Source organism: Falco biarmicus, chromosome 13 (assembly GCF_023638135.1).
Source record: "Falco biarmicus isolate bFalBia1 chromosome 13, bFalBia1.pri, whole genome shotgun sequence".
Classification (NCBI taxonomy): Eukaryota; Metazoa; Chordata; class Aves; order Falconiformes; family Falconidae; genus Falco; species Falco biarmicus.
In genome coordinates, this window is record NC_079300.1 from 18,172,418 (window position 1) to 18,184,550 (window position 12,133).

Genomic DNA, 12,133 nt, shown 5'->3' on the forward strand with positions numbered 1-12,133 from the left:
AGCTTTTTGGTAACAGCCATTTAAGGTGGCGATACCTATGTGAGCCACAGTGCTGATACTGGTTAATTTTTACATTCTCATAAGACAAATCTCATTCATCCTAACTCTCATAGGAGTGCCTAATACACTGTGATTTTTATTTCTGTTATGTTTGGTCGCAGCTGGAAAATTAATGTATCCTTCAACCTGTTTGTTTTCAAGCAGATCTTGTTTTGCTGAAGAGTATGATGTCTAGATCCGCAATATCAATATAATTTTACTGTCTTCTATGGGTTAATTAGAAAAGATAATGTAATTTAGTAATTTTTTTTAACTTTCAAGAATCTTTGCTAGATATTTCTCTGAACACTTCTGTTTGTCTGAGCAAAGTAAAGTACTATTCAGAAGAAGCCTGAATAGCCACAGAAGGAAACAAAAGAGAAATAGATTAAAAAGTGACTAAGAAACAAACAAACATGCCTTTCTGTACAGAGATTTATTTATTTATTATATTTGTTTATATTTCACTGCTGCTTCAGAGTTCCTATCTATATCCAGCTCTGTGGTTCCCATCCTGAAAAAAATTGCTTTCTAACCAGACAACACAGGCAGTGTAAGAAGAGAAGTGTAATCTCTGTTTTGCAATTAGGAGAGGCAGAGATAGAGTTTTGACTGTTCTCAGGTCACACAGGATGTCTCTGGGAGAGCCAGAAATTGAGCCCCTGTATGTTGCATGAGTCCCACTGAGTCACAAGACAGCCTTTTCTCAAAATAGAAGAACATGCATTTGTGTGATATACTTATCTCAATGCTATTTCTGCAGACACCTTTTGGAACATCTGGGGGTTTTTTTCCTACTTCAATTCATCCTGTTTTCTTGCCTTTCGTTTCCTAGTTTGCATTAATATTTAGTGTGTGATAGAATGAGATTTAAAACTTCACTGTAGGAAGGATTGAATGAGGCTGAGTTTAAATAATAGTTTGAACATAATTAAACCAGTCTTTCAAAGAGATTAGATTTCTAGATAATCTTTATTGCCATTGTTATGTAAAAGATTCAAGTCTGTTTCCATCTCTTTCATGAATTGATGCATATGCAAAGATAGTATATTTCAGATGTGCTTAGATGAAAAAGGTTTTTTCTACTTTATTAAAACCAAACTGATAATAGCTTAGACTGGTGGTTTTAATTATTTTCTTTCTATAATATTCAGAAGTTGATAATTTTTTATATACTGTGCATAGCTTGAAATTGGTGTGTCTGATCGGTGTCTGATCGATCCCCTTTCTCTGTTGGTGATATGTGGTGGATCTTCCCATGATCTGTTCCTGGAGAACAGTTGTCATATTGGGGAATTTCTTCAGCAATGTAGATGCAAAGACTGTTTTACTGATTTAAATTTCTCCTAAGATCTGTTTTTAACAGAATGCATGAAGAACCTAGCTGCCTAAATCCCAACCAGCTAAAGTTCCTTTACATACTTGAAAGTCACAACATTTTATCCTGTAACTGGAAAAATTATCTCAGGGAGCCACTGAAAAGTTGGAAACTTTTGGACTCTGTTGGCTTTTAATAGCTGAAGACTGTTTCGGAGGTAGAGTGCTACTGAACATGTGTAAAATAAGAGGTTGTGGCAGCTTGACTTTGTTAACACGTTGGCGTTTCCCATGTAGAATGGATTTAAATAAACCCCTGAATTCCTAATTTAAGGACTCAATTTGTTCTGCTTTTTCCATATTTTACTGAAGTTGCAGGCTGGTATGTCTGTGATTGTAGGCAACAGCAATAAAAACTGAGCCAAAAGGTAGTTTTGTACTAACACATCTAAGAGGAGAGTCACAGGTGGAAGATAGGTTTTGCATAGATCTTAGGAGCTCATCTACAGCCTTCTCTTTAGGCTTACCATTCTGTTTTTTTGAAGCTGTCTGGAGGATCTACCTGGACTGTCTCCAGGTAGAACAAGTAGAACCACTGTGAAGAGATGCTGAATGAGCATTAAATGACAAATAGGTGTCACTACAAGGAGTACCAGCAGAAAGATCTTGCAGATTTATGTCTTGCAGTTTTTTACCTGAAACTGAAACCCGAGGAAACAATTGGACCGGCTGGCAAACAATCCATGTTTGTGAGTGTGATTCTTAAACAAGCCTGGTGTTTATATATAATACAGTGTATATTCAGTCTGCCTTTGGAAAATTGACTGCAATATGAAGGGCACCTTGGAATGCATGTGTCTCAGGATTCTATTGGAAAAAAATACTGCAAAGATTACAGCTGTCCAGGCATATGGAATAGTAATTACATGCAAATACATTTTATGATTTTTAGCTTAGCTTTGTCAGCTGCAATTGCTGACTGTGCCTATTTAGTCAATGAATGTATTATGAAAACAGATAGACTATTAAATGAAGACATGGGGATGAAAACAAGAGACCTAGATATACTAAATATACTTTCTTAATCAAGATTATTGAAGTTCTACACCTAAAAAAACCCTGGATTTTTTTAGTATTAATTATATTGCGTTCTTATTTAATCATGGGCTATATGGAATGTAATTACTCGCTTCCTCCTTTTCTCCATGCAACAGTATTTTAAAATACTGTGAACTTCACGAGGAATGACTAAAAAGGGGCTCTTTTAATTGTTTGCTCACAGTATACTTGCAGTGCAGCTCTCAGTTATGAGACCAATGATGTTTACTTTTCTCTGTGAGCTTCAAAAGTTTGTTAAAGGTCAAGCCTTGAAATTTTGCTACCTTTGAATTCTGATGTAGCCATGCTGTTGTGTCACGATGTTCCTCAGAGTGCTTGCTAACCATTGCTGCCACCTTTGGAGTGGACTAGAGGAACCGCAGAAACATCACAAACAACACGAATCAAATTTATTTCCTCATCTCTTTTTAACTGCTAATTAAAAATAACTTCCTTTAGTTCAACATTAAACTAAAGTGTGCACAAGGGACATTGCTTTGGTAGCCTTACTGAAAGAAAAAGGAGCTTTAGAATTAATAGTAACTAAGAAAAGGAAATGATAAGTTAAAATTCTGTGAAGTGCTTCATAAAAATCAATTCTGAGAAAGTGCATGGCTGGAGTTCTGTATCTACACTTATCTTTTTTTGTTCTTCATCTAAACCAAACAGTCTTAATTATTTTCACTTCCACTGTATTGAAAGTTAGTGACGATTCATAAGGCACAAGGTGTTCTTCAGTACGTGGCATGGGCAGCAGTAAGCAGTGCTTGTTGGTAAGCACATCTGTCAAACAAGCTCAAAACAGTTTATGGCAAATAACACATATCACAGAGCACTTTTAGTTATTTTGCTTGCAAAGTAAATGGATGTATTCACTAAGGGGGAAAAGTACCCCTTGTGATTGTTTGAAAATATTCTTTTTTATTTCTTGTTACCAGGTTTGCAGGTAATAACCTTAATATTTTAAGGTGTGATAAGGACAATTAAATTTCCTCAGAATAGAATAAATGCTGATTTATTTATAAAAAAATGGGTTAATGTGAATTTGTATTAACTGTGAAAGAATGAGTAAAGAGCTTATCCAATAATAGGATAGCTGCATGTCTTTGTAACTCAAATCTACTCCAAGCAACTAGAATATGAAAAAAGTACTGCAAACAATTTTTCAGCTGGGCTTTGTTTGCACGTCAGTGCTTTTTATCTTCAACACTCCAAAAGGATAAGGAAATTTCTGTGAAAATCTGTGCTGCTTGGCAGTGGGAGCAAGCTTAAAATGTAATTGACAAGCCAAAGAACAGAACTGGGTTTTCTTCCTTCCTGGAAACTGTTCTGTCAGTTGAATATTGTTTTGGGGTGAAGAATTCTAGCAATTGTTCTTTGAGAACTTAGATATTCTGTTGATTTGCAGGAGAAAGAGACTTTGAGGAGATAAGCCCATGTGATCATAAAAATCCATACTTCCTTGATACATGATATATTAAGTATATATAAACTTGTTATAGAATTGAGTTTTAAAACTGAAGAAGAGTCAAAGCTTGACCCTGGTGTCTAAAGGCATCACCTGATGTGTGTGAGATGTGTCCCCAAGCAAAGTAAATAACAACTGGAGCTGTAACCGAACCACAAGATAAATGAGTAAAGCATGTCTTTTGGGCTGTCTTCCATGGCCTCTGACTCTTCTGTGTCAGTCAGTACAAAATTTGACATTCATCATTAACTGTCTCCAAAGTTAACTTTCATGATAACGTTTGCTCTGTTTTCTGTCCAAAAATATTACAGAGGTTGGAGTATACAAAAATTCTAGCGAAAGGAAGAATTCTAGCTGTGGTCTGTTTTATATAAGAAAGTGTAATAGTAGGATTTGGTGCCCCTGACACCAGGCCTTTAAACTGATCATAGAATCATAGAATTACTCAGGTTGGAAAAGACCTTTGAGATCATCAGGTCCAACCGTTAACCCAGGACTGCCAAGTCCATCACTAAACCATGTCCCTAAGCACCACTCTACATGGTTTCTGAACACCTTCAGGGATGGTGATTCCACCATCTCCCTGGGCAGCCTGTTCCAATACTTGACCACCCTTTCAGTGAAGAATTTTTTTCCTAACATCCAAAGTACACCTCCCCTGCTGCAACTTGAGACTGTTTCCTCTTGTCCTGTCACTTGCAATCTGGGAGAAGAGACCAACCCCCATCTGCCTACAGCCTCCTGTCAGGGAGTTGTAGAGAGCGATAAGAAAGGTAGAATTCCTACTGTAAGAGCAATACCTGTTTTTATGATATTAATGATATATAAAGCTTAAGTAATTCTTATGATAATTGAAAAAATGTTTAATAATAACTGTGGTGCTTTACTGAGACATACAATAGAAATATTGCATATACAGGGAAGGACTGGGTGACCTTTAGGACTGGAGCACTTGCGTGAAATTTGCATTTAAAGACTGAGAAAATGTCTGTTTCTAGTGATGGGTTATCACTTTGATGTGAAGACAAATTGGGGGAACTACCTGGCTGTCTTAGTTGGTCAGACAATGGCAGTGAGTAAGTGGTGTGGTTTAGCTCTAAGGCAAACATTTCTTAAGTAATGCAAAGGAGGCTATTTCCAGAACAAGCAAAAAAACCTGATGTATTTGCAAAAGGCAGGGCTAAATTTTAGAGCAAAAAATAAAGCACGTGAATGGAGGGCTTGTCCTCCACAAGGAAACTGAGCAAGCATGGCTTATTTAGTCTATGAGTTGAAACTTGACAAGAGTTTGTAGACGTATTCTATAAATACATTGTGGATGTAAATATCAGCATAAAGAAAGGAAAAAACATTTAACCTGAAAGTCAATGATGACATAAGAAACTGAGTACAAACTAGCTTTAGATAAATTTAAGGTAGAAATCAAAAAGCTGGCAAGCCTAGGACAGTATTTTACCTATATCACAGAGCTCAATCTTGTCCTATACTATAATGTTGTCCTATACTATAATGTCCTATACTAAAATGCTGTTTTAAAAACAAGTACATTTTTGCCTCAAGTTTCTAACTCCTGTTAGAAAGTTTTCAGCACCAGAATGAATCAGATTCTGAAACTGCTGTTCATTAAACAAAGTGTGGGTGAAAGGCCCAGTGTTTTAAAGTGGAAGTTGTGTCCACAGATAGGATTGTGTGATGTGGTTAACTCTGAGAACACAGAGGTGCTTCATGACCTGGTGATCTGTATGAGTTCTGTGTCTCATTCCTATTTCTGTTACTGCATTAAATTTCTAGTTGTATGGGTTTTTTTTTCCCTGGATAGGTTATTCTTTCAAGACTTTTTGAAAATTCCTGATTATGAACAGTGGCCACGTTCCTACTTTGTGCTTATCACTTTGCTCAAATGTGTCAACAGTGCATTAGCATCAAACGGTCTGAGAAAAGTGGTTAATATAGATTAATCTATAGTCTTTAGTCCTTTGAATTTACTTCCTTGAAGATACATCAAAGATGAGCTTGGTTCATAAATATGTTTAGAAGATAAACACAGGAAGAGAAGAAAATCCCGTTTTGTGATCTTTGTAAAGCTCAGAAATAAATCCTTTATATGCAGTAATTGACCTATACAATATGTTTTTCCCAGTTTGTTTCAGATCCTTGTGCCAGCAACCCCTGTCACCATGGTAACTGCAGTGCTGGTGGTGATGGCTACCTCTGTCTCTGTAGCGAAGGCTATGAGGGTACAAACTGTGAACACTCATTTCACAGCCTTCCAGTCTCTGAACGGACAGAGCTGACGTCGCCAAGACAGAGCAGACCGGTCTCATCCACCTTGGAACCTGACATTGTTCTTCCACGTTCAAGAGCAACCGTGACGTTACCTACGTGGCAGCCAAAAGCGGGACAGAAAGTTGTAGATCTGAAATGGGATGAAACACAGGTGAGAATATTCTGTCTAGATGAAAATGCACACATAACTTCTAAGTGTTAACATTGCTGGGTTGTCATTTGTGCATGATTTCATGGATGTCTGCATGAGAGGACTGAAGACACCATCTCTGTCCTGCGTCAATATACTAGTAAAATTAAACACAGAAAAAAATTGGTAGTTGTTGGAAGTAATAGGCTTAAGTTGGCCAACATGTTGTATTGAACATTTATTTGAAATGGGATAATATTGTTTCTTCCAGTCATTTGTATGACACCATATCTCCAAACATCAAATAAATTTAGGAAAATCAAAAGGTTGAAGCAATTCCTTTAATATATTTTTTTGCTATTTGCAGTTATAATCACGTGTTGTTTTGAAAAATACCTGTCCTTGTGGTGTTAAGGAAACATCTATTTGAGGATTAAAGCTGACAGTAAATACATTACACAGTGCACAACTCTGGAGATGCAATGATGGTGGGGGAAAGTTTTAAATATTTGTTGTACCTCTTAGTAAAATTATGGACTTAATATCTGGCAAAACTACAGCTGGAAAGCACAACTTATGATCCTTAAGAAATGTGATCTTTGCTTTCTACTGTTTTGTACACTGTTTTATTGGTAATTCTTAGATGTCTTGCATAGACTCTGCAAAAATAAAGTAGTATGAAACTTAACCCAGTTATCATTAAATATTAATCTTTACATGTGAAACCCAAGTATAGATAGGAAGTATGTTTGCTCACAATGAAGAATTGATTGATTATCTCTTGATAAACTTTTTGGTGGATTACATTCATTCTATTACATGGCCATCCTCCTCCCTTCTTCTTTGAAGTCCATCACTGCAAGGATGATTTTTAGCTCTCTTCATTGTTGTTCTCTTACTTGGAGGTGCAAGACCACTACTTCTGCATATACTGTTCCTACAGCAGTTGGTACTAGAAGCCTCCAACCTGATCCAGAGATCACCCACCTAATATAATACTACATATGTGCAAAATGCATCCCAAAGAACAAACAGTCTGGCATAAAGTGAGCATCCGTTTTGGGGGATAATGGCGATGCCTTTTTTTTAGGTCTTGTTTGGATCAACTTAGTACCAAGCACTAGGGGTAATGAAGCTTGTTCGTGAAGAAATACTATAGTTTCAGTAGGCAAAGAATTAAAAACTTTGTGACATCTTTCTTAATGGAAAATGAATTGTAGAGTAAAGTAATTTCATTTGAGTTTGTTCAGCAATAAATAGGTAAAATGTCAGCTTTATCTGTTTTTTGAAGCACTTCAAGGAGTGATTCTTCTGAGATGTTTTAACGCAGTGTAATGAGAAAGCGAACAGGCATGAGTTTAATCCTGGAAAAAGTATATTTTTCATCATTCTTTGCTAGCCAAAACAAATTTGTTCATGTTTTTACTGTAACATTTATTTAAATCAATTTTTGAAAGTAAAATCAATATTTAAAATATGTGTTTGATGTGTCATGACTCTCAGATTATATCTGAGGTACAAGTAGTTATAAAGCTGTATCCCATTCAGTGGGAGTTCTGGTGGGCAAGGTCTGGAGAACAGAGCTTTATTGCTTGGAATTCCACCTCCTGTATCTATTATTTTACAGTAGAACATACGTCAGGCACTAAGTATGGATTTTGGAGAGAGCTCTGAAGCAGAAACAAACAATGATCTGCTTTTATTACTCAGTTTAAATGCAGTGTCATCTCTGCATGGGTGCTCCATATGTCCTGATCAATTAAGGGCATGCTTTTCTCTGTACTAGATTTCCCTCGTGTGTCTTCCTCAATCTGTGCTCTGGTATGGTATAAGTAACATTTCTGCCTGGCTTGCATTTTAGGTAGATTCACTAAGCATTTCGGCCAAACAGATCATTCACAACCAGGTGTTTTAATCACTAAAATTCGCACTTCTGTGTATCTTCTGTTAACTGAGAAATACATATAGCTTATCAATTGTGATTGCATTATGAACACTAACATGGAAATTTCATGTGTTGATATGTTTTTAATGTATTATGATGAGTCTTGTATTTTTCACAGTCTTTCTAGTGCAGCATAATGACCTTCTGTTCTTGGCATTCACAGTGAGAGAGATGCTTATCTGAAAGCAAGAGATTTCAGTTGCTGATTCAAGACATTGTCTCCGATCTATATTAAAGAGAGTTAATTTGCCTGAAAGTCTGTGTTCCAAAGCCTCTTTGGTGGACACTTCAAGAATAAAGAGTTAGGTGTTAAGCAGGAAGATACTACCTTTCCTCATAGCTTTAAAAGCTTTGCAAAGCTTGATCCTTTCTTGCCCTCTTAAAAGGAAAAAACCAATAAAGTAACTGTAGGTTTTGTATTGCAAAAATCTACTGTTTTGTAGGTTTTGTATTGCAAAAATCTACTGTTTTGTAGGTTTTGTATTGCAAAAATCTACTGTTTTGTAGGTTTTGTATTGCAAAAATCTTCCTTAAGATTCAGTGGCAGCAAAGGCTGCTATTATTAAGTTTTGCTTTGTTTCAAATCTTTCAAGTCAACCTGTTTTTCACATTATTCTATACTGATACTGCAAGTGAACTAATGTTCTTCATACTCTTTTTGTCTGTCTGCTTAGAGAGAAATTTTGCCAGAATGTCTCCAAACGAAAGCTCTCACTATCTTGCAAAGATGAAGTTTCCGTGGAAGCTTTTCTGAAAGTTTTGAGAGCTCAAAAAATGAATACCTGAGAGAAGTAAACCGTCTGAGAGGCATGATGTATGGTTACAGTTGGACATTTTTTCTGTATTCCTTAGTTACTAGCATACACTTGGCAGTGTTTGCTTGACTGAACCTTCTCGACAATGTCTGCACCGTTACCCAACATACAGATGTCTTTGGATACAGTTTCATTTTTTAGAGATCTCTTGCTCTAAGAAGTTAGTCTTTTCCTGATACACAGGTTAAGGGCTGCTACCACAGACCATTGAGTGAAAAATTTTCTTTGTGTTTAGCTGTTGGAAGAGAACTTTTTTCCTTTTTTGGGCAACTAACTTGTTCCGCTGGCAAGCAAGATACAACTAGTAGTGCACATTTCCCCAGTTCAACAATCTTTTGTGTTATGGCATAGAAAAAATATATATTAGCCAATAATAGAAGAAGAAAGAAACCATCTCATTAATCCTACTCAACTAACAGATCCAAAAAAGGTTTCTGTATACAAAATAAACTGTAAGAATAGCAGTACCATACTCTTATATATTACTTTTCCTTAATAGCTCTCAATTTTTTTTTCAAAGGAAATCAGCAGTGTTATTCACATTTTACAGATGGAGACACTGAAGCACAGAGCAGTAAAGTGATTTGCCAGGTGCGCAGCCAGGAATTAGAATGCTAAGCACGTGAGTCCTAGTCTAACCTTTTATTTATACTGCAATACTACTGCTCAGATTCAAGCTTTTGGAACTAGTGATTAGAGGCTACAATAAACTTGTAATTTCCCTTGCAACGGGGACAGCATTTGTTTTACGTGTGTTCTTAGTCAGTAAATTATAAGCTTTTAAAAGAAGTATGGCTGTTTCAGGTGGAAAATCCTGAGAGTGCTTCTGCTCTGCAGCAATAGAATATATTTAAGGAATAATTCTGCTTGAAACAGAGACCTTTGAATCTTTGACTGCTTTATGTGTTGCTAAATGTTTGTGCATTTTTTGCCAAAGTATGCTATGGGTGCAGAAGGAGGCTGAACAAAATCATGGAGGAGAGATCCATTTGAGGTTGCTATATACATAGAAACTCCATCCTTAGAAATAACAGCTTAGAGAAATCTTTGACATGGAAATTAGTGGAGGCTGGAGGAAATATGTTTGCCCTTTTCTTGTCCTATTTTCTTGGTTTTCCCCCTTTTGACTGCTGTGGAGTTCAGGTACTGGAATATGTATAATTTTAGTCTGACTTAGGACAGTCTTTTTATACTTGTGTATAAGATTTATTTTGGAAGCCTCTATTATTTTTCATTTGCTCTTAGAGAAAGATATCATACAAACAGATAAAGAGACTGAAGGAAACATAGATTTACTAGAATAATCTTAACTTTTTTCTAGGAGAAATCCGTAACTTTGCCAAATATCTCCTATAATATTTGCATATGGAACTTTCTGTACAAATGCCGTTCTAATAGGCACAGCAAGAGTGTAAGCAGTTACTATATTTATTTTCAAAACACACACATAAAAATCTCTAAATGCTTGATATGCTCAAACAAAACTTATGTGAAGTTCACACAAACCTGTATGTTCTATTGCTAAAAGGTGTTTAATGGCTAGTCATAAATACTAGCTTTCCTAAAACCAAAATCTCATATCCCCTTTAAAGACAGAAATACCCTGTAGAAAATTCTAGTGAGTGCAGTTATGTCAAGATACCGAAGCCTTGCTCATCTCAGTCTATACTCGTGGGTGGGCTCAGGACTTTTGGTTATCCAGTGCTGTCTTTAAAATGTATCTGGATCCTTAACTGTTCCTTCAGGAATCATACTGTCTTCATGCCTTTAAGGGTCTGAGCATAAAACCCCCACCCCTCCTGGTGTGTTTACTGCCTTTCAGTGTTTTGGTGTAGAAGTATCTATGGCTGACTTGACAGACTTCCACAGAACTTTACGTCCTAGCTTACTCTCTGGTGACCTGAGCTCATACACTGAATGTAAAGATTTGACTATGTGGAATTTTTGGCAATGAGCTTGTTTCCACAGTGTTTACCTTTATTATTCACAACAGCTCCATACACCCTGGAATAAGGAATGACCATTATTTTTTCAGGGAACTAGTATTTATTGAATGAATATGTTATGGTTTAACCATGGTTTAACCAGGGAGTAGGCAGCTAAACCCCATGCAGCTGCCTGCTCGCTCACCCACCCAGTGGGATGGGGAGAGAATTGGGAGGCAAAAGTGTGAAAACTTGTGGGTTGAGGTAAAGACGGTTTAATAATTAAAAATTATAAAATTAATTTTTTTAAAAAAAATAAAAGGGAGGAAAAGGAAATGACAAAGAAAAACCCCAAGAAAACCAAATGATGCAAAACTCCCCCAATTACTCACTGCCACCTGAGCGATGCCCAATCAAGTCACTGAGCAACAGCATCCCTGGCCAACTTCCAGCTCCTGCACCCTCGTTTTATTGCTCAGAATGACATCATATGGTATGGGATGTCACTTTGGTCAGTTGGGGTCACCTGTCCCACTGTGTCCCCCCAAACTTCTCGTACGCCCCCAGCCTACTTGCTGGCAGGGCAGTCTAAGAAGCAGAAAAGGCCTTGATGCTGTGTAAGTGCTGTTCAGCAATAACTGAAACGTCCCTGTTATCAACATTATTTTCATCACAAATCCAAAACATAGCACCTCGCAAGCTACTGTGAAGAAAATTAACTCTATCCAGCCAAAACCAGTACAGATTGATTGTCAGATTTTATGAAGTTGACATTGATTTTGGTGGCCAGCTTGAGACAAGAAGGGACCTGGCTAATATGATTACCTAGGTAATCTATATGAGAAAGTGTTTCTGTGTAAGATAACCTACCGTGCCTGCTGAAGCATCTGCCTCTTGGTGTAATATTCACATTGTTAACCCTCAACAGAAATACAAAATTTGAATAGTGTTATCTAGAGGATTGTCATGCATTAAAATGCACTGGATCCTCTTGACAGTGTGACTGCTGGCTCTACAAAGTGCCTTTTGCTCAGATGAGCAAAGAAACACAAACTCTCAGCGACAGAATTTGCTGGGTGGATATGCAGCCTTCTTCACATCACATTCCAG

The 12,133-nt window shown here is 36.9% G+C and overlaps 1 protein-coding gene across 1 annotated transcript in view; it reads left to right on the plus strand.

The window, feature by feature from the left end:
- The window catches only part of DNER (delta/notch like EGF repeat containing), a 139,502-nt gene that overhangs the window by 52,062 nt on the left and 75,307 nt on the right, over positions 1 to 12,133 (plus strand). Inside the window, exon 2 of the mRNA XM_056358853.1 lies at positions 6,063 to 6,359. Coding sequence (XP_056214828.1) covers positions 6,063 to 6,359 — 297 coding nt within the window. The remainder of the gene's footprint in view (positions 1 to 6,062; positions 6,360 to 12,133) is intronic.